The sequence below is a fragment of the Lasiodiplodia theobromae genome (assembly GCF_012971845.1).
Source record: "Lasiodiplodia theobromae strain AM2As chromosome Unknown scaffold_5, whole genome shotgun sequence".
In the NCBI taxonomy this organism is placed as follows: domain Eukaryota; kingdom Fungi; phylum Ascomycota; class Dothideomycetes; order Botryosphaeriales; family Botryosphaeriaceae; genus Lasiodiplodia; species Lasiodiplodia theobromae.
The window spans coordinates 773,798-795,368 of record NW_023336541.1 but is presented as its reverse complement, the minus strand read 5'-3'; the positions used below and the strand labels follow the sequence as shown (position 1 = coordinate 795,368).

Below are 21,571 nucleotides of genomic sequence, written 5' to 3'. Positions count from 1 at the left end.
GCTCAGGCTGGGATCAGGCGCGCGCCGCGGGCGGAAATGCAGTGGCTGGAGAAGCTTATTGGCTTAGTCATCCCGCGATCCGCGCGCCAAGCCTCCCCGCCGCGACCATCTCGAGCGGAGGCCGTTTGTCGTCCCGCGATCGTCGAGACGGGGTCCATGACACACACCGCGTTGCGGGCGGCAGCTGCTGAGTGAGCGCTACAGTCCTATGGTAGAGCGACTGGCAGCAGCAATAATGCCACACCCTAAGGCGCAGCTATTTTGGGGCGGCTTGGTGCAGCAGGTACGTACCGCGCCGCTGGGGCCAGGCGGTATGGAGCTAGGCCTGCATGCGTCGGGGGGATCTGTTCTCGATTTCCCAAAGTCCACCTCGACAACGAGCATTTCTTTTACAACACCACACCGCCAGTCCGCCTTCCGCACGACCGCGTCCATACCGCCCATGATACCCCGCTCGTTATAGACTGCAATTCGCCCCCTCGCTCTGCTCCGGCTCCGCTGGCGCTTCTCGTCCCCAGCGCACACCTCGTCCACCGTCGCCAAACGGCGGCGGCCATGCAATAATGTCACGAGGAGATTCGCCTGCGCTTCCGCTCTACGCCCCTCATGAGAACATCGCCCTGCGACCGCTGTCGCCCAAGCTAGGCTCTGCGCCCGCCTCCAGGCCCGCCTCGCGGAGGGGCCGCAACCCCGACCAGCCGGTACCACCCTCTCCTCAAACCGCTCACCCGCCAAAACGCGCGCATTTGATGCTGACAGAGCTGCCACCGCCTCAAGTCCATTACTTCCTCGTACTCGCTCCTGTCTCCCGATGAAACCGCCCTCCAGCTCGCGACCTCTTTGAAATCTGGCCTTTCCCCGTCCGAAGCCTCGGCGCGCATCCACGACCATGGTCTCAACGAGCTGCCCCACGAAGAGCCCGAGCCGCTCTGGCTGCGCTTCCTCAAGCAGTTCCAGGAGACCCTCATACTGTTGTTGCTGGGGTCCGCCGGTGTCTCTTTGATCATGGGCAACTACGACGATGCCATAAGCATCGCCGCGGCCGTGACCATCGTTGTGTCTGTCGGGTTCGTGCAAGAGTACCGGTCCGAGAAGTCTCTGGAAGCCCTGAATCAACTGGTCCCGCATTCCGCACACGTAATTCGGAGCAACTTCCCCAATGGCCCCCGCGGTTCTCCGAGGCTCCCTCAGGAAAACGGTTCGGCGAACGTCCCGGCGGGCGCCCTAGAGGACACAACCGCCGCCCTCGAGGCCGCTGAGGGCGCCTCGATGTCGATATCTGCGAGTCAGCTTGTGCCGGGAGACTTGGTGCTCTTCCATACCGGTGACCGCGTCCCCGCCGATATCCGCATTACTCACGCCGCCGACCTCTCGATTGACGAATCGAACCTGACTGGCGAGAACGAGCCCGTGTCGAAGAAACCGGATACACTCGACAAAACGTCACGCAGCAATGGCTGGGCATCGCCCGGGCCGCAGGATCCCTTTTATGCTTCCCCGGCTACCGGCACGGTCGGAGCGGATATCCGTTTGAACGATCAGACCAACATCGCCTTTATGGGCACCCTTGTACGCTCCGGGTATGGTCAGGGCATCGTCATCGGGACTGGCGCCAACACCGAGTTCGGTGCCATTTCCGCCTCGTTGCAGGAGATTGAAAGCCCTCGAACCCCGCTGCAGCTGTCCATGGATCGCCTGGGAAAAGATTTGAGCTACATGTCTTTTGGTGTCATCGGCTTCATCATGCTCGTGGGTTTGTGGCGGGGCTGGGCGCTTCTGGATCTATTCACTATCGGGGTTTCGCTGGCCGTCGCTGCCATTCCCGAGGGGCTTCCCATCATCGTCACCGTAACCCTAGCGCTCGGCGTGCTAAGAATGTCCAAGAAGAATGCCATCGTGAGGAGACTTCCGAGCGTTGAAACTCTGGGCTCGGTCAACGTCGTCTGCACCGACAAAACAGGTAAGACCTGCAGCGCCAGAATGGCACATGTGACGCGATCAAAGACAGCCGAAGCTCACTCTCTATCACAGGAACTCTGACCACCAACCATATGACCGTCACGAAGCTCTGGCACTTTGAAGACAAAGAGCCGGTGGACGTTACGCGAAAGAAAGACTCAGCCTCCCTCGACCCAGCAACCCGGACGATTCTGCGCATCGGGAATATTGTCAACCATGGTCGTCTGATCAGCCCTGCCGCCGCCTCGAACGCGACCGCTGCCGTTCTGTCATCGACTCTCGGCGGCGCCGACGACCCTTCCAGCGCCAAGAGCCGCTGGGTCGGCCAGCCCACGGACGTTGCGCTTCTTGACTTGTTGGACGAGTGCGGTGAGGATGATGTTCGCGAGAGAATCGGCGCGCGGCTCAATGAGACTCCCTTCAGCTCCGAGCGCAAATGGATGGGTTGCGTGGTACAAGGGAATTCCGGCCCTGAAAGTGCGGGTGCCCCAGACGTGGCATACATCAAGGGGGCGTTGGAAAAGGTGCTGGATCGGTGCGACACGTATATCACTGCTCAAGGCCGCGAACTGCCGCTCGACGAAGCCAAGAGACGGGAAGCTGTGAACGCCGCGGAGCAGATGGCCCAGGACGGGCTTCGCGTTCTCGGCTTCGCGAGCGGGCCGGTTCGCGGATCGGGTGGCTTAAAGCCGCCGCACCGGAGCCGCAGCGCTGCTTCGTCCCCCGCGCTCAGCTTCATGCCCGAGAAGGACGAGGACTTGTACCACGACCTCGCTTTCGCCGGTCTCGTTGGAATGAACGACCCGCCGCGCAAAGGTGTCGACCGCTCGATCCGTCGCCTGATGGCCGGAGGCGTCAAGGTGATCATGATCACCGGCGATGCCGAGACCACGGCTGTCGCGATTGGCAAGAAGCTCGGTATGCCCATTAACCAGAACTCTTCGATCGGACCGGCGGTCTTGCGTGGCGATGAGCTCGACCAGATGACCGAGGAGGAATTGTCTCGAGCTATCGCTTCGACCACCATCTTCGCTCGGACGAGCCCGGATCACAAGATGAAGATCGTGAGAGCGCTTCAGGCCCGCGGAGATGTCGTAGCGATGACTGGTGATGGTGTGAACGACGCCCCGGCTTTGAAGAAGGCCGACATCGGTATCAGCATGGGACAGCTTGGTACAGATGTTGCCAAGGAGGCGGCGGACATGATCCTGACCGATGACGACTTCTCCACCATTCTCGCGGCCATTGAAGAAGGAAAGGGCATTTTCTACAACATTCAGAACTTCCTGACCTTCCAGCTGAGCACGAGTGCGGCGGCATTGAGTTTGGTACTCGTAAGCACTTTCATGGGCTTCAAGAATCCGCTCAATGCCATGCAGATTCTTTGGATAAGTATGGAGCTCCGTTTCCCCCTTCACTAACCCGTAATGCTAACCGGCGCCGTGCAGACATTCTCATGGACGGTCCTCCTGCCCAGTCGCTGGGTGTCGAACCTGTCGACCCGGCCGTCATGTCTCGGCCTCCCCGAAGCAAGACGGCTCGCGTCCTGACACGGCCCCTTTTGCAGCGCGTCCTCACGCAAGCCTCGATCATCATGCTCGGCACCCTCGCAGTCTACATCCACTGCATGCAGGACGGCGCCGTCACGGCGCGCGACACGACCATGACCTTCACGACGTTCGTCTTCTTCGACATGTTCAACGCCCTCACCTGCCGGTCCGAGTCCAAGAGCGTCGTCAAGGGCGAGATCAAGGTGGCGGGCAACCGCATGTTCAACTATGCCGTCATGGGCTCTCTGATTGGCCAGATGTTTGTCATTTACTTTCCGGGCTTGCAGAACGTCTTCCAGACCGAGGCGCTGTCGCTCGCCGATCTGATCAGGCTGCTCGCCCTGGCTAGCCTGGTGTTCTGGGTCGACGAGGGGAGAAAGCTGTACACAAGAGTTAGGAATCGGAGAGGGTTCATGGGGACTTACAGTGCGGCCGTATGAGAGAGAGAACTTAAAGGGGGGTTGTAAATGTATAGAGCGGGCCGAGATGGGGTGGATTGGTGCGAGTTCTTGGATTAGCGAGTCAAGTGCATTGTGTGTGTGTGTTCGCTTGTGCAATAAAAATTACTGCTTTGAAGTCGATTTTGGAGGCATTCTGAATGAGTGTATGAGATATCCCTAGCGCACCGCATTATTGCTATTCAGGATGTCCGAGAGTTGATTTGTTTGGAAAAGTGGCGGAAATTCATAGACCATAGGCATAACAGAAGTTTTTGGATAAACGGTTGCGTTTTAAGGTTATCTTATTCACTTGCTGGTCCACCACTGGGGACTTCCAAACGGGAGGATGGATCCTCGACTGTCTCATTAGTCACGAATTTTCAACATTCATCCCATGTGCTCTTTACGAGTAACCAAGTCCTCAAAGCGGCCTTTGTCTCCTCTAAGCCCGCCGGGAAAACAATAATGGTTAAGCAAAATACATCTGAAATTTCGGCTGCAACTCGATTTCCATGGACAAACTTGCCGCATGACGCCTATGCCACAAGTCTCATATTAGCGAGAACTGAACTGCATCCGGTCAATATAGAAGGATATAGCACAGCGGTTCCATCGAAATTCTACCACTGGCTCACCAAACGTTCCACAAGGCAGCCCGACGATCAGCGAGTGCGACATGATGGGGGCATCGGTAGGTAGCACAAACCGGGGCTGCGTTCATGCGCGCGCCCCCCAAGATCCGCAGACGGAATGAAAGGGATATCCCGTCAACTGATGTCATTAGAGAGAGGCCGACCCTCCTCGTGTTGGCTAGCAGCAAAAAAAAAAAAAAAACTTTTCTTGTACCACGGCGGACGATGCCGCCGCCAAATTCTGTTTCAGTCTTTGCCTGCCAACGTGCCACGAGGGAGGGGGTTCCCAGCGACCAGGGTTTGGGGTACCTGCAGTCACGCGACCGTTTTCATTCCTTTTACCATCAGCCCTGGAATGTGCGGTCCCGGAATTCTTTTCTGATTCACACGGGTGCTCTCTTCTGACAACGGCGCGCAGTGGACGTCACGGGGGATGCAGAAGCAGTGCTTTATTTTACTGCCGTTGGACGCTCCGCGGCAGCTGGGGCTTGAGACAGCGCTTTGGAGTTTAGAGGATCGATAGAGTACAGCTGTCCATAGCTAGCGTGTGTATCGTTTTTGTCTTTGGTGGCAGAAATCTCCTTCCGCAGTCGGCTTCGAACGACGCCACATCGTGGCAAGTGGACGAGGTTGTCGCTGCGCCGCTGGCTGAAAAGTCAATCAGGCGCCACTCGACCTGCTGTTTCACTTGTGTTGTATTCGATCTCAGTGTCGTGGCTCTACACCTCTCGCAGGTTTGCATGAGGCTAGCCCCGATCAGCCACTCGCAGACAGAGGACCGGCAGGTACCATATCAGTTGTTAGCGTATCGGAAATCTTACTTCTGGCCATGTGGCAAGATTCACTTGCGTGGCGATCCTCCATTCCTCATCGCTTCAGTGGGGTTCACTGAGTTTGGGCTGAAATTAGCAGCATTCCGCTTCCGCACCTCCCCTTCAACATGGCGAGACACAGCGCAAGTGACAGACTGTAGTAGAAATTTCCAAATGGAAGGGGAGCAGCTCCCAAGGACTCGCTAAATCCGGCCTGTCGGCGTTGATGTGGCGTTTCAGTCTACCTCTCTGATGGTGCCATGACACCAAGACACGCATTGCAGCGTCCCCGCTTGCGAACGGGGTGCTGTGCAGTCGAAGCTGTCCTTGGCTGCACAGGTCGTCCATCGTAAATTTGGTGCGTATGGGGGGTTCTCAGCAAGATGCGCTGAACTGTCCGACGGAAGTCAGTGTTTGAGTCTCGTGGTAGACGGGTTTGTTGGGCTTCTTCTACTTACTTTGGGCTATGTATGACAATTTGGACCACCTTATATGGTATATTTGGATGATAGATATAGTGGAAAATGAGTTATTCAATTGGCAGTTATTATATCGAGAGTCAGATCACGGGTTTGAATACTTGAGAGGCGGGGCATACTGGATGTAGAAAAGAAAAGGTGCAAATAGGAGTTCAGGTAAGGGCCATCGGAATCCCACCCTTGAAGTATGCTTCTGATGACTCCAATTTCCGGTGGGGCGTGATCGAGTCTGGGACAGAAAGGTATAAAACCAGGGGCGCCCTCGACCACTTCCACGCTCAAAGGCGACATACTATTCTTTCCTTCCATTCTCTGCACACTGAGGCCCTGGGTCCTCTGTGTCCTACCGGCGGCTGCCGCGCCTGGATCTGCGGTACCTGCTTCTCTGTAACACCACCACCACTGGACAGCAGCACCTCGACCTTTTCAGCCATGATCTCCAAAACAAGCTTTCTCCTCAACCACTTCCTCCTCCTCCTTGCAGCGAGCACTCTGCACCACCACCCCGTCGCGGCCGTCGACCAAGTGGTCAACGCGCAGCTGGTCGAGGCGACAGCGCAGGCGCCGACGCGGCTGGAGCGGCTCAAGCTGTACCCAGCCGACAACGACACCGTCTTCGACTTCTACGCGCAGCCGGGCTACGGCTGGGTGCCGGGCTCGGTCGTCAACGCCAACACGGCGACGTTTCCCTACGCGACGGGCAACGGCATAACGCTGGCGCTGCTGAGCCTGGGCCCCTGCTCGATGCTGCCGCCGCACTACCACCCGCGCGCGGCGAATTTCGTGGTGGCTGTCAACGGCACGACCGACACGTACATGATTGAGGAGAACGGCGCGCGCACGGTCAAGGTCACGCTGGACGCTGGGAAGGCGACCATCTTCCCTGCCGCGAGCATCCACTTGATGGAGAACAGAGGTGAGTGAGTGAGCGTGCAAGGAAACGAAAAGATTTTTTTTTCTTTCTCTCCCCTGTCATCCCCCTGCATTTGCACTGTTTGTCTACCCCCCTGCCTGGGCGCGTCGCGCTTCTGCATCCTGCAAGCCCCGCCCAGCGTCGCACAAGAAGCGCGAATCTGCCCTCTATCACGCATCTAGCGGGATCTGCGTCTTTTTTTCCCCCCACTTTTCGCCCTGGACCTGGTCGAGAGATCTGCGCTGCAAGTGCTTTTGTCAAAGCCGCCGTTCCCGCGTGGACCCATGTTCTCCCCATTCGGGAATAGTTGTGACGGGACTGTCGTTACACAGCATCTGTCTTGCGGGACGGGCGGTGCCGCCTGTCACTTTCAAAAAGCGTCGATCACACGCACCGCTGTACCTCAGACATCCCTGCTGGCGTCCAGCGTACCTTGGATTGTTTGTCCCTGATCCGCAGTTTGCGCTCTACCTGTCCTCTTTCTTTCCAACCCGCTCTGTCAGACCCCCCTTCACTAATTCCGCTGGAGAGGAGGACCTCTTTCAATACATCATATCAATACCATGGAGGATAGAAAAAATGATAATGACTGACTCTTCTCAAAATAGGCTGCGAAAACACCCAGCTGGTTTCCGCCCTCAACTCGGAGGATACAGGCACGCTGAACATCGCCAACGTGCTGTTCCAACTCCTGCCGCACGACATTGTCATGCCCGCCGTCGGCTACGGGCCGGCTGATCTCAACGGTACGGCGGGAAGGGTGCCGCCGGTCGGCTTTGGCAGCATCTATGGCAGGAGGGAGTGCTTGGATAGGTGTCGTAAGGCGGGGTATAAGGTTTGACTGGGTGGATCTGAGTTTGTGCTGGCTTGTTGTATTTCTGTCAGAGTGTTTTTGTTTCTTTTCTGCTCATATATGAATCGAAGAGTTGAGTGCCGCAAGGCAATGAAACGTCCTGGTTTTGTTTTTCGGACATCTTGAGTTATTGCAGGAGAATATCTGTCGTGGCCGACACAACGTAGAATCATCACATTTGTTTCATTCGCGTATATCAACAAAACAAAACATTGACTTCACAAACCACTATCTAAACCGACTCAACAACGGCACACAAACCGCCGCATCAAAATCGACGCGTGGGTCCTTCACACGACCGACGACATCCAGCACCTTCCCCTTGCCCCCCTCCTTCCCCTCCAACGACTTCACCGCCCCGTCCACAGCCCTCCTCCTATCCGCCACACTCGCACACAACCCCTTCCCAAACCCGGACGCACCCCTACTCCTCCGCGCATCCAACTTCCTCCCCCTCTCATTCAACCTAAACCGACACACATCCGTAAACAGCCACCTCCCCTCCTCGGGGCCCCTCTCCACCACCAACCCCTCCAGCCCCTCGACCTTCTCAAACCACACCCGCGCCCGCCGCTCAATCGCCTCCCTGACCACCGCTGCATCAACGCGCCCGGCATCGCCGCCGCCATCCGCCGCGTACGCCTCCTTCCTCTCCCTATCATCATCATCCTCGCTGGCGAACACCACAGGCAGCACGAGCGCGCGGTCCACGAACAAGCGCCGCGCCCACGCCCCCACGCCGAACAGCGTCAGCGTCCCGCGCTCCGCGCCGTCGTAGCGGCCCGTCGCGCCCGAGAAGTGTGCCAGGTCGAGGCAGCGCGCGACGAGGATGCTGGGGTGCAGGTTCAGCGCGGCACAGGGCGCGTGGACGGATTGCCAGAAGTACGTCGCTAGCACGTCGTGCTCTTCCGCGTCGGCGTCGGCGTCGGCGTCGGCGTCGGCGTTGCGGAGGGGGGTGGAGGAGGTGGGGCAGGAGGGGCAAGAGGAGGAGGTGCGGTTCTTCTTCTTCTTCTTCCGCGCCGCGTGCAGGGCTTCGACGCGGCGGGACAGGGCGGCTAGGTGGAGGAAGTGCGCGCGGTCGGGGGCTGGGAGGGTGATGCTGTTGACGGCGCGGCGGGTGGGGCGGAGTGGGGAGGAGGAGGGGATGACGGTGTAGTCCGTCACCATCATCCAGCGTAGTAGGCGGCGCACGCGGGCGATCTCGGCGGGGTCGGCGGCGAGGGAGGATTGGGCGGCGTTGAGGACGTCTTGGTTGCTGGGTTGCGGCGGAGCTGGCGGTTCGGTGGTGGTAGTGGTGGTGGTAGTGGCGGTGGCGGCGGCGGCGGTGGTGGATTCGTTCAGCGCGGCTTCGAAAGCGTCGAAGTTCTATGCGCTATATTCGTCGTTGTCCTCTGCGTGGTGCATCTCGTCTGCCGTGTGCCGGAATTGGCCCTCCGCTTCCTTCTGTGATGGCGCAGACGGCAAGTCTTTCACCGCGTCATCCTTCCACATGGACGTTGCCTCGAATGCCTCTCTCAGCGCCGGAAAGTCATAGTTGCTGGTATAGCTTGTATGATGCGTATTAAATGGACCCCACGTGGGTCCATAGGAGCTCGTCGACTGATCGGCCCACGCGTTCTCCGTTGGCGGCATAGAGAAGGCGTTGGTGGTGGACATGTTGTAACACTTTCAAGTTATGATGCAATTCGATACCGTATTCATTGAGTGGATACTGTTTGAGTCTTATAGCATGTTGCACTCTGGGCGGAACTATTTCGAGTTCTGCCTGGTCCATCGGGAAGCCCGGTCTGGTAAGTTGTTGGGCCCTGGGAACAGACTTAGTGGCGACTTTTTGTTACAGCGCTTCCACCATATTTTACTTTTGACTTTGAAAAAAAAAAAGAATCTTGACACTGGAGGACCTCAAAGCCACACGAGGGAAGCAAGAGGGTTTTCTGCAACGGCGAGATTCTTAGCTGAATAAGATGTTGTCGCAATTTTGCTGACGGCCTGAGCTGGTCGTCATGATGTGAATTGCCGCTTTGGAGATACGAGACTGGAATTGTTGATGGCCGGAGTAGTTCAGATTGCTCGCATTTGAATTCGTCTCAAGACGAAGTTTCCGATGTCAATACGGAAGATAACTTCAAATGGAGTATCATGAAAGCGCAAACTCTGCAAATACTTTGACACCGTGACCTCTTTGAAGTCCGGATCCTACGAAAAAGTACTTCTTTGAGCATCGTGAACCATAGGGCTTCGGATTTTGGCTGTGATAGGGAATGCTGAGACGTATTCCCTATCTCACCTCTCGTTTAAGAATGCATGGGACGTGATTTCTCCAATGAGATATGACGTGCACCAGGGACAAATTCACAGTTGGACATCTGAGGAAAGACATCACCGTCACACCATTCGTAGCTCATCTTGAAGAGGACACGGTATCTAACACGACTCTGGCATTTCAAGTACCTGAGCAACCAACACACGAAGTAGGATCAAAGATACGGACAAAACCGCGCCATGCCTATTCAGGAACCCTTTTCCCCCTTGGGAAAAAAACGCTCGGTCTCTTCGAATCTTGGAGAGGGGGAGAAAGAGGACACGGACTCTCGAAATTCCTTTTTTTTTTTTCGAGCGGCCCAAGTTCCCCGCAAGGGATCGCCAACTTCGTTCAGCGAGAAAGACGTCGAGAAGATTCTAGCCCCCCCCGCGCCAGGTTGTAGATCAGCTTTTGCGGGCGCTCTGTTCTGAGAGAAGACACCCCCCCGATCGCCACACTACTGGGGGCTAAGGGGGGAGGGAGACATGATGAAGTCATCGATACATCGGGCGCAATATAGTCGTCGGTTTGACGTATACGTCGCGCTGATGACCGCCCCTTCCATCCGCTTCGATCCCCAGCATCGATAAGGATCTCCAGGCGCGTGCGTGCGCCCCTCCCCCATCGTCGATACGGAAGACATTGTCATTCTCGATACGGATCATCTGTCGCGAAAGCGCGTAACCGACGACAAGACATGATCATTGCTCCCGGAATTGAGAATGAGGGCTCTTCGGCGTCGCGTGCGAGGTGGTTGGATCCAACGAGAAGCCCGCACGGCGTTGACTCCGAGGTCTAATCTCGATGGACGGTGAGGATCTTGTAACACATTTCGCTCATCGATCGAGATGAAACGGACATGTCAGCGATGATGGTGGTGTAACCATCGTTACAACATGATGTGATCATTCTCATAGCTTGGCTTTTTTCGTCGGTGAGGGGGGTCGGCGATGCATCGTGATGAGCGTTTGGGAACGACATCTGATCGCGTTCGTGTGAATCTGAGATGGAAAAATTTATTGCGCGTGGGAAGGGAGCGAAGCCGAAGGGATCCGAAAGCCATAATTTCTTCCACCATCGTGAGATGAAGTATTTTCAAGGTTGCACAGATGTAAAAGCCATGGGGCCATCTCCGCCGTTGAAGTTCAAAAAGTCTAGTACGACGGAGCATTACTTACTGGGAGCAGAGGCTGTCGAACTACGCTACGCACAGGATCGACTTCCTCAAACGGCGCGGACCGTTTCTCATTAAACAGTCCGGGTCGAAAGTATGGCCGGGGCCAGATACGGCAGCGGCACAAATCATCTCTCACTCACCGCCGCGGCAGGCGCCTGGACGGAGATCATGGCCATGATCTACCCTCCTACGTCACCAGCGGACGCAGGGCACGCCTTAGCGGCGGTCCGGCAACGCGACCGAGCAGCAGTCAGCAGCAAAAAGGAAAAAAACAATAATGAGAACGCGGGTCAACATTGAAGCCCTGTGACGACAAGTGTTCGGATAACGTCACTTTTCCAACACCGATCTCCGATCTCACCCCACAACCCAGCATAGAACAATAGGACTGTGACGACAGTCGGGCACACCAAACCGCCAGAATACAGGCCCCCTCCCAGCGCCCTTTTGATGCCCCATCACAAGGGAGCCTTTCCACCCTTGTTCCCTCCTCCCCCCCAAGAGGAATGAAACTCAGCATCGGTCGCTTCGCTGCTATGGCGTATGCGCCCACCCACAGTCGGCCCCACGCCCGGTCGAGCCGCTGCCCGCAAAAGTCGTCGTTCTCGCAACCCCTGGAAAACCGTCGCGTTGAAAAGACGACGAGAAAAAAGAACAGTGAGGCGCCGTGAGGCTGCAGCAGGCGCTCCAGACCCTGATGATCTCTCGCGCCAGCCAGCCACGTTGGTGTAACCCGATGCGCCTATGTTGTGCGGCTTGACGTGAAACCGGTTGGCTGGAAAAAGAACTTTGTGGTCTAGAGTGGTCTGCTACACAGGGATTGTCGGGCCTCATGACGATCACCCTCTCACATGATCACTTCTGCTGCATCAAAGAATGCCGACGGTAAAATGAGGATAATTCAATAGAATAACAATAAAGCTTCTCCGTAGTGGCAAAACTCTGACTAAACGAGCATGAAGTCAATGTTGTAAACTTACCGAGAAATGCACCTGCCTCACATCTTTCCACGTCTTGGTCTCACAAATGTCCGTTTGCGCTGAATACTTCACAACGCAGTCAGCTCTGTATCACCACCGACGGATGTCTGCTGAGCAGGAGTAGGAGAGTGCGTCGTTCATCGGGCTGCATGTGGCACGATTCCTGACATTCTACGTTGGGAGCCTTAACTGCTGGTCAGGTTAGTTGGTTCTCGCTAAATCGAGTAATTGGTTGGTTGGTTTTCTGGTTCGCCTACGCCGCTCGTTTGAACAGGCGAAGCCCTCTGTTGAGCTGCCATTCAATGCATTCCAGAGCCTTCATAGCAGACCATACCTCACCACGTCGAAACGGCCGCATCTCGAATGAGCCGATGGGGTTCAGCGATAAGACCCGGAAGCATCTGGTGCGCTAGGGGGCCTTCCGACGTTCACCTGCCACACTGCGCTTGCAATCGGCCTGCCCGTAACTCCTCACGTCTGCCTCGAAGATTCGGTCGCAAGCCCCTTACTCTCTGGCACCTTCGAGTGTCGGTCAGCGGCATTTTGTCCCGGACATGGGCCCTCGCGTCCCAGCTCACGACGCTGACGACTCCTTCAAGCCAGTCCAGCACCACGAGCGGGGGAGTTTATTGCCCTCCTGACTCGGTGACTTAGCCTCGGCTGTCATGACAGACGCTGACTTGTCATAACCCGTGGTGGAGGTCCTCCACCACTTGCTGTATGTCCAACAATGAAAAAGTGCCACGTGAACGCAACCTTTTCACTTGACCGTCCCACCTTCATATCATATGGGAATATTCGCCGCGGTGCTCCTGCTCACGCCCAAATACAGCCCTGAGGCACGGGGCTCGGACTTCGCCGCACAAACTTTCGCCAGCGGGCCAAATCAGGGCCTGTCCAATCGATCATCTTCGATCTGCCAAGGTCGGCTAATCCAATGCGGGCAGTCCGCGACGAAGTGCTTGAAAAAAAACTTGGACACATTCCGTAGACCCGATGAAGATACCGCTGGTGCCTGAGTGGGGCCAGCCGTGAAGAACCTGATTCTGCAGATCCAGCGGTCCTGAGTCGACAGATTCCAGGATGCCGAAGAGGGCGTCCAGCGGCGACCACCAAAGCATGTGTTGACCAGGACGCAGAGAGAAAGACAGGACCACGCGGCTGGAAATCCGGACCGGAAGAAAGGGGCTGGATATCGGGTGGCAGTGGTGACCCAGGTGGATGGGTGGGATGGGGTGCTTTGGGTACGCCCGCGGGCGGCGGATCAATACGAATTATGCTGGCGCGCTGACGGGGGAATTTTATGCTTGATGACGTCGTTTTCGGCGCGTAACGAATAATGGCCAGAGAAGTGGGTATACGGGTGCTGCGGTGTGAAGGCATGAGAGGCTTCAATCATTCGGATCTTCGCCACTCGCTGGTCGCGCATGGGCGCAGGTTCCATTTTGGCTGGGGCCCGACAGCAACCCTGGCTGTCCGGCCTCTCGGTGGCTCCCAGACCCTGATGAGGCGCAATCTCCTGGACGAGTTGGCGTCGTTCGCAGCCACCTGCACGGCGGTTCTGGCACCCTGAAGAAAGGCGAGCGAGCGGCAGGGCGAAGGCCGGAATAAGGACGATTTTCGGTCCGCACGGATGGACAATCGGCGATGAGCAAACGGGCCAATGAACGACGGCAGTGACTGGGAAATGTAAGTACTTGCCAATATATACGAGGACCAACACACACAAGTCCGACGACGGCAACGGGACGCACGACTCGACGACGGGGAATGTCGGCGCGGGCGGAGAGTCAGCGCTACGGACTTCGCGTGGCAGTGGGCTCATCAGTGCGGGCGAGCAAGGGACAGAAAGACTCCCACGTGTGCCTGAAAAGGCAAGGCGTGATCGGGATCGGTCGCTCAGTGTTGTATGAAGACTCAACGGCCGCGGCGCGCTCGGGCAACGCAACGGATGCGCCTGGTCGGCAGGGGGCTGCGTCGGGTCTAGCGTCGTCTGGGTCGGTCGAGTGTGGCGAATCTCACCAGGGGCGTGCGCGGCACCCGGGTCAGCGGGCGTGCGTTTCAGCTCGGCGGAAGTGAGACGGGCGACGACGCTCGCGGCGAGCGGGCTGGGGACGGGAGGAGCACGCCGGGCGCGCACTCAGGCGCGATATGTACGGGCAGCGTGGCAGGCAGCACGGTGGTGGTGACGAGGCGGCGCGCCGGCTCGGGAAGGGGGGCTGGGGTCGAGGAGGCAGCCGCAGGGTCTTGCAGCAGGTCGTCGAGGCTCGAAGCAGCAGGCGGACGGGCACGATCTCGATTTGCACTGGTGGTGACGTGGTGGAGATGACTCCGGGGCGGGCGCTGGACAAGGTGAGGTGTTGCGGCTGTGCGGTTATGACATCAGCTGCGGCGAACCCCCGCGCCAAGAAGGCCGATGCTGCTCACAGAAGGAGATCTCAGGGCTCGCGCTAGTTCGGCTCTACCCGGCTGTTAAGCCGACAGGGATGCTGCGCAGGCCGCAGGGCTCACCAATCCTGCGCCAGGCACCGGGGAACCACGGTGCGCGTCAGGCCACACACCTTCGCTGCCCGCCGTCGTCGCCGCAAGCACACGCCCGCCTCCGCTGCCCGCGTGCCGCCCCGGCCGGCCGCTGCGCTGGCGGGCTGTGCTGGCTGCGCGAGGGCGCACGGCAGCCGGACGCGCCCATCACGCTCGCGGTGCCGCATCGCAGATTGCTGGTTGCGTCCGGGGGGGCGAATCGCGATGGTGCGGTCTAGAGCCGGCGGCGCTGCGGGCTGGGCGCGCACACGTGAGGGCACCGCAGACTGAGATCGGCGCGGCGGCGGGCGGCGCAAGCGAGCTGCAAACCATACAGCTTTGCCCGATCTCCGCGACCCTGGCGAGGTGACCTCAGATCGAGAGGTTCAACCTGCCCATCGCCATCACCCGCGCCTGCAATGTCTTCCTTATACACGACCGCCGCGGTCCGGTCGCCGCCAGACCCATCGGCCCAATCTGATTGTCAACGCCACCCTATCGACCATCACAACTTCACACCCAACCGCCACAAGCATCGGCCCTCTGAACAGCCTCATCCTAACCAGAACCGCGCGCCGCTTCTTCACCACCACCACAATTTTTTTCCGCCCCGTCGCCGCGCCAAAATCACCGCAACCATCACAGCAACTGCTCGCACCAACACTGACCACCCCCGGCATCCTGGATCTCCACCGATGGCCGATCCGGGATTGAACTGAACACCCTGACGTCGTTTTGATAATACCGCCTCGCGAGCGCCGAGACGGGCCATGTCCGAGCCCAAGCAGGACGGGGCCCCGCAGGGCATGCATTCGCGGAGGCCACCTGCCCACAAGTCCGTATCTCTCCTTCACTCCCCCGGAAAGCGTAAGCATGCAGACGACCTCGTCGACCCGCGTTTGTCGCGCACCTCCTCCAATGTGCCCTCCAGCGACCGTGCCAACCCACCTTCGCCCGGCTCATCGAAGCCGGGTACCAAGAAGGAGAGCTCGGGCGAGGTGAGCGATGCTGGCAAGTGGTTCGAGACGTCCAACAACAACATCTCGCAGAACAGTACCGGCTTCGTCGACAGTAAGTCTGTCCGCTCCGCGTCCACGGCCAGCGCTGACCAATGCAGATGATCCCCCTTTCTTCTTCCGTAACTCATCATCTTCCACTTCGCCCGAGATGAACCCCGTGCAGATGCAGATGCAAGGGCAGACCTCGATGCCTCATCGACCTGCGTTGATGAACATGCGCACCGACGGTAGCAGCACGGAAGAGTTCCGGAGCGTCATTGACGACCTGACCATCGAGAACAAGAAGCTGAAGAAGAAGCTGAGAAAGTACGAAAAGGTGCACGATGCTCACTTGCAGAACGAAAAGCTCTTCGAGGTGCGCGTGCACGGCCTGCCGCCGCACAAGAAGCTGGAGCTCGAGGAGACGCTGAGAAAGTTTGCCATGGAGCTGGACGACGGTACCGTCGAGCCCGTCAATATCGAACGAGGCCCCGCTCTCAACCCGCATAATACCCTCTCGTCCTATACCTCCACCCAATTCGGCGATTCGGCCTACATGTCCGCATCGGGGCAAAACTCGAACACTGCTTCCGGTGGCAATGGCAGCGGCATTGGCAACGGCGGCCAATCCGACCCCAAACCCCCTCCGAAGAACAAGTCACGATACCACCGCCAGCACGACAGCATCCAGTCCTACCTGCAAGATATCCCTGCTGGTTTGATGCCGAAGACGATCGCCATGACCGAGTCGGCCAAGAAGAAACTCGTTGTTCGACGGATGGAGCAGATCTTCGCCGGAAAGGGTGCAGGCGCCGGCGGGCATCAACAGCCCATCCAGCAGCAGGAAGTTGCCCAGTCCGCCGCCCAAGCTGACCGAGCGGCAATCGAAGAGGAGACCGGTCAAGAAGCTCGTAAGGAAGGTATGAGAGAAGCGCGAATCATGCTCGGCAAGGCGGAGTCGCGTCGCCCGCCGGTCAAAGAGCGTTCCGAGGGAGATGGTGTCCCCCCGAAAGGGATCCCGACGACGCTCAAGAAGAAGGTGTCGGATCGTGACTTTGCCGAGTCTGCCTCTGGAAACAACTCGCCCGAGCAGCGTCCGACACGCCCCCTGGACCTCGATCCGCAGAGAGCCCAGGTTCCGACTGATAACATCAACTACATTCGCCACCTCGGCTTTTCGCCACCTGATCCCGAGACGCCTCCCGTCGATGGCCACGGATGGATCTACCTCAACCTGCTTGTCAACATGGCCCAACTGCACACCATCAATGTGACGACCGACTTCGTCAAGAAAGCGCTGCAGGACTACAGCTCCAAGTTGGAGCTATCCCATGATGGACGCAAGATTCGGTGGAAAGGTGGCCAGGACACGTCGCTCAACAGCAGTGATAGCTCACCGGAGCATCAGTATGAAATGCTCAAGTCAAACGTCAAGAAGGTAGGCAAGAAGCGACAGAAGCTTGGCCCAAGCAGCACCAACACCTCGAGCGAAGCGACTGGCCAGTCTTCGGAGCAGCAACGGAGCGCCAACCATCTGGCGTACACGCCTCTCTTTTACCACAGAGAGTCGACCGATGACTACGACGGTTCCAACATGGATCACAACTCCGAAGAGGACGCATCTCCGCTCCCAGCCCAGGCCACCGGCAACACATCTTCGGGTTTTGCTAGTTCCGGCATGCGGACTACCTCTTCGAAGCGGAAGCGGGATGACGGACCCATCATTTTCTACAACAAGGCCAAGTTCTGCACCGACCTCAGTGGTGATCGCAGCACGCACGATTCCCGAGGTTATACCAATTACAATAACTACACCAACATGCCACTGGGCACCACACCTGAGGAGAAGAAGGGGGGACCCGTCCCTTCTGACGATGAGCGTCGGGGACCTCTAGCACGCGCCGCTCTCCACGAGATGGATGTCGACATGGAGCCAATGTCGAGTGACATTGACTTCGAGTTCTCCGACTCCTCGTCCACGACTGGGGACGTGCCTCCGAAAACGTATCTTGACTTTGAAGTTTCCGGTATTGGTGGTGTAGTGCCCGAGGACAACTTCTCCATCGATGTCGAGTGTAGGCAGGTGCGGAGCGAGTCTACCCTGACCGTCAACTACGCGTCGCACACGCCTCGAGTGGTCCGCTATCCCCGCAAGATCATGCGTGCTCTGCACACGAGTTCGGACGACGACTCGACGGGACCGTTGGAAATCACGCGGGTGAGGACTCCCGTCGTCAACGGGGAGATCATCTCGGCACAGCGAAAGCGCCTTCCGCCATCGGTGCTGCCTCCCCCATCTCTCCTTCCGTTCGACTCTTCATCTGGAGATGCAGAGTCGGATATGAGTGACGTATCGGGATTGGATGACGAGTTCGAAGTGTCAGACGAGCCACCTACGGCCGCCCCCCGTCTCGTGGAGATGTCATCTCCTGAAGATGAGACAGAGGGAGGAAGCGGCGATGAGGAAGAGGATGCGGAAGACTTCGTCGAGGAAGACGACGGGTCGCTCGACTTCCTCGCGCAGGCGAGAGAAATTGACCCCGAGAACATCCGGAAGCGCGAGCGCGAGTACGACGCAAACATGGCGGATAGGCTGGCGGAGGAGATTCCTGCGGGCTCCTCCGCTGCCACTGCTGGAGGTGGCAGTGGCTTCAACAGTCCCGCTTCGCTCAAGATAGACGACGGAGACGAAACCGGTACGGATCGGCGACCGAGCAGTCGAGGCAGCGTAAGCCTCCAACGAGGCGGAAGTTTGAAGAGATCGAGGACGAGTGACAGCATGATTGTGCATGGAAAGGCGTCACGGACATCGTAATTTCCTTGGTTTGCATTGGGAGCATCAAGCAGTGCAAAAGGGGTGTTTGGATGGGATTGTTTTCAGCAGCGTTCACAGCGGGCTTGTGTTTTGGAGCTATTGTGGGTTGGTCAAGAGATGGATATTTGTTATTGGCACTATTAAATCTACTGGCTGCCTCTGCGGAAAAAGGCAGAATCAACCAGGTACAGGATGGCCAACCCGATGGTGTATCAGCTTTCCTCGGGAGGAAAAATTTGTTTGGATTAGCAGGTTTGGTTTGTCTTTGTGGAGATACCCGGTCGCTTTTTCACTGTTCCCAAGATGAACACAGACCTAGCAAATAGTTTGCACAGCTGAGGCTTTGCCTCGTGACGAAAAAAGAAAGGAAATTTAGAGTTATCTACTCAAGATCTCCCTTGGCAAGGGTACGAAAACGGACTTGCAGGTCCCCATCTGCATGCAGAATCTATCGGTAAAGATGGCATTCATCGTCCCGATCGCCAGGCCCCTGTACGCCCCTCGTGGTGTTTTGCATATCGCGCCTCGGGTTGCCACTAACATGGTCGACTATCGTTCCATTTCTGTACAAAACGCCCCGCTCCGCCCGCACATGCCAGTATCGAGCCATGCCGTTCCCGAGCCCAAGTCTAGAATCATTCGTCTCTGCACCCCAGGTGGCGGGTTTCCGAGACGTTGGGTAGGGAGCCCGCCACCCACGGTACCGGCAGACCTGTGCACGTGATCAGGCCGCAAGCCTCCGTCGCAGATCCTTGAAACGGCTCACGCTCGACCTATGACAGCCAACCGAGCTAAGAATCTCCTCATTTCCCTTCGCCTCAGCCGTCCACGTCCACCTCCTGTACCAGACCAAAAGCCCGCCACTCCATCACACCAACGCTTCCCACCTATCCGCTCGTCGCTGTCACCGCCGCGTGCACCTATACCTCGTCGCTCCGAACAACCACCGAGCCTGCAACCTCTGCCTTTTGTCGCCACCCGACCCAACCTCACCTTTTCCACCCCCTACAAACCCGCTCAAGCCGACAACCGTGGCCGACATCAACTATGGCGAAACGAACTAGTACATCATCGAGTAGTAGTAGTAATTGGGCCGCCATGAAGGCCAGCTGCTATGCCGTGGACGCTGTCTCCATGCAGCTCCAGGGCTTCCACTACTCCACTACCGGGGCCGGCGGGGCCGAGTGGCGTTCCTGAGGTCAGCTCGGTATGTACAGGCGTACAACAGTCGTGCAAACGGGCAGAAATATTGACAGCGATTGCAGGGAATGCCATCTCCTCCACAAAGTCCCCCCCTCGCCGCCTATGCCGTCACGAGTGACGAGCTGAGCCCGACGCATAACAAGCGTCGTGCCGGCGCGGCGCGCAGAGGGGGGGCAGCATGCACCATTGCGGAAGAATGTGAGAGACTCTTCTGTGAGACACTGCGGACCGTTTTCCTTGGTGAGGGGAATGTGGCTCGTCAGGACTCGCTTGCATTGGGCATGTACGACATCAACAACCACGACGGACACCACAACGACTCCATCGCCGTCAGCGACGACAAGAAGATGGACGGCTCCTACGATAGCGGCATCGGCATGCCGCCGTCGCCGCCCGGCTCCTCGTTGGCCGTCGACTATGGCTTTCCGCAGCATCAGCGCGGCCAGGTCGGCCAGTGGATCGAGGTCTGGGACTACGTCGGCGGCGCGCGCTTCCGCGGCTTCGTGGCGGGCGACGGCGACGACAAGGCCATGTTCGTCTTCTTCGACAGCGAGGCCACGGTGCGCGACCTCAAGCCGGGCCTCATGGCGCTGATTGAGCTCTGCGGGCTCGACGAGTTCGAGTGCGCGCGCCTCAACGTGTGCCTGGACCGCAAGGCGCCGGCCGAGGACATGAGGGGCCTCATGAAGGACCTCGGCTGGATCGGTTTCGAGCCCGTCACGCTCGCTGAGTGGGCTGAGAAGCCGCCAATCGTCAGCGACGCGTGGGTCTTGCTGGGCATGGAGGTCTGATTATTGAGCTACTGGATTTTTCACCTTTTATCGCGTTGAGATTACGAGTTAGGGTTCCCTTTTCATTGCTCAGATCATTCTTTCCTGCTGTTTTCGTTCGGGACCGCTGCATGCACAAAGTCTTTCATTACAAAAGTGGCTTTCTGCATATACCCTTTCCCCTCTCGTCCTGCATCCTGTACTTCTACGTCTGCGAGCATCTGAAAAATTTCGGCATCCATGCGTTCGGGGTTGGTGGAAATTGAAGCATAAGGGAAGGGTAATCTGCAAAGGGTATAAAATGCGTGTGCATGCGTTCGTGCTGTTTGCTTTTTTCGCTTTCTTCCTGGTTGTCTGGTGTTGGTGCTATTTGTGTTTTTTGCATTGGTGTTTTCTGGCGTGGCCGTTCTGTGATTCTGAAGGGAGGTAATGGCGCCCTTGTCCAGAGAGGTGATAATGTCCGGTCTGTCAGGATGCATTGGTTAATTGAGTCTTGTTTCGTGGGCTGAGATTGATACTTTGTTCGTGAATTGAGATTGATGTCTTCTCGTTAATTGATACTTGGGAGTCAACGAGGTTCAAGACAAGCTTTTTGACGCTACGATTAGTCTAAAACAGACGATCAACGGCCTCGCTCTGAACCTGGTCGTGAATCATTACACAAGTGCCTGCATGGAAGAAAGAATGCCCGTTAGCTTGAGGTCGGGGTTGGGAGAGTGGCGTCGCGGGCAGCCTCGTTTTTTTGGTTCCCCAGAGTTTTGCCGCGGCAGACTTCCATTGGAGCTCCCACCTAACTGTGCTGCCCTCCAAAACCTCCGTCCGCCGACGACGACGACGACGACGGAGCGAGAGCTGCCCCCGACCCAATCAGCAAAGACGCAATCTGCACAGGCGTCAACTCTTCCTCCTGTGCACTCTTTTCCTTTTGATCCTACCCCCAGAGCGCGCCCGCCTCGTCCGGCCCTTACCGCACCCACTCGCCGAAAACCACAGCTCCGGCGGTGCTGCCTCCGAGTCCATCGCCCGCTCTCGAAAACGCACGAGCGCACACACACGCGCGCGCCCTTGTCACCCTAGCTCTCGCCGAACCGCCAGGCACACGTACCGAACCAGACGCCCGCCGCGCCACTTGGTCTCATCAATCAAACTACCGCGGGACCGCTCCACG

General features: G+C 57.7%; 5 protein-coding genes across 5 annotated transcripts; 4 read left to right on the top strand and 1 right to left on the bottom strand.

The window, feature by feature from the left end:
* Positions 1 to 563: 563 nt before the first annotated feature.
* On the top strand, positions 564 to 3,949 carry LTHEOB_2086 (Calcium-transporting p-type ATPAse; the record flags this gene model as incomplete). Its single annotated transcript, XM_035510859.1, has 4 exons — positions 564 to 701; positions 760 to 1,960; positions 2,032 to 3,351; positions 3,408 to 3,949. The coding sequence occupies 4 exons, from the start codon at positions 564 to 566 to the stop codon at positions 3,947 to 3,949; spliced, it is 3,201 nt and encodes a 1,066-aa protein (XP_035365026.1).
* Positions 3,950 to 6,304: 2,355 nt separating this feature from the next.
* On the top strand, positions 6,305 to 7,626 carry LTHEOB_2085 (uncharacterized protein; the record flags this gene model as incomplete). The annotated part of the gene is made up of 2 exons (XM_035510858.1): positions 6,305 to 6,788; positions 7,394 to 7,626. The coding sequence occupies 2 exons, from the start codon at positions 6,305 to 6,307 to the stop codon at positions 7,624 to 7,626; spliced, it is 717 nt and encodes a 238-aa protein (XP_035365025.1).
* A 240-nt stretch (positions 7,627 to 7,866) lies between these two features.
* On the bottom strand, positions 7,867 to 9,294 carry LTHEOB_2084 (uncharacterized protein; the record flags this gene model as incomplete). Its single annotated transcript, XM_035510857.1, has 2 exons — positions 7,867 to 9,003; positions 9,112 to 9,294. 2 exons carry the CDS (start codon positions 9,292 to 9,294, stop codon positions 7,867 to 7,869), a joined length of 1,320 nt encoding a protein of 439 aa, XP_035365024.1.
* Positions 9,295 to 15,387: 6,093 nt separating this feature from the next.
* On the top strand, positions 15,388 to 18,390 carry LTHEOB_2083 (Frequency clock protein; the record flags this gene model as incomplete). The annotated part of the gene is made up of 3 exons (XM_035510856.1): positions 15,388 to 15,688; positions 15,735 to 18,311; positions 18,374 to 18,390. The coding sequence occupies 3 exons, from the start codon at positions 15,388 to 15,390 to the stop codon at positions 18,388 to 18,390; spliced, it is 2,895 nt and encodes a 964-aa protein (XP_035365023.1).
* Positions 18,391 to 19,914: 1,524 nt separating this feature from the next.
* LTHEOB_2082 (Ornithine decarboxylase) lies at positions 19,915 to 20,424 on the top strand (the record flags this gene model as incomplete). The annotated part of the gene is made up of 1 exon (XM_035510855.1): positions 19,915 to 20,424. One exon carries the CDS (start codon positions 19,915 to 19,917, stop codon positions 20,422 to 20,424), a length of 510 nt encoding a protein of 169 aa, XP_035365022.1.
* Positions 20,425 to 21,571: the final 1,147 nt, after the last annotated feature.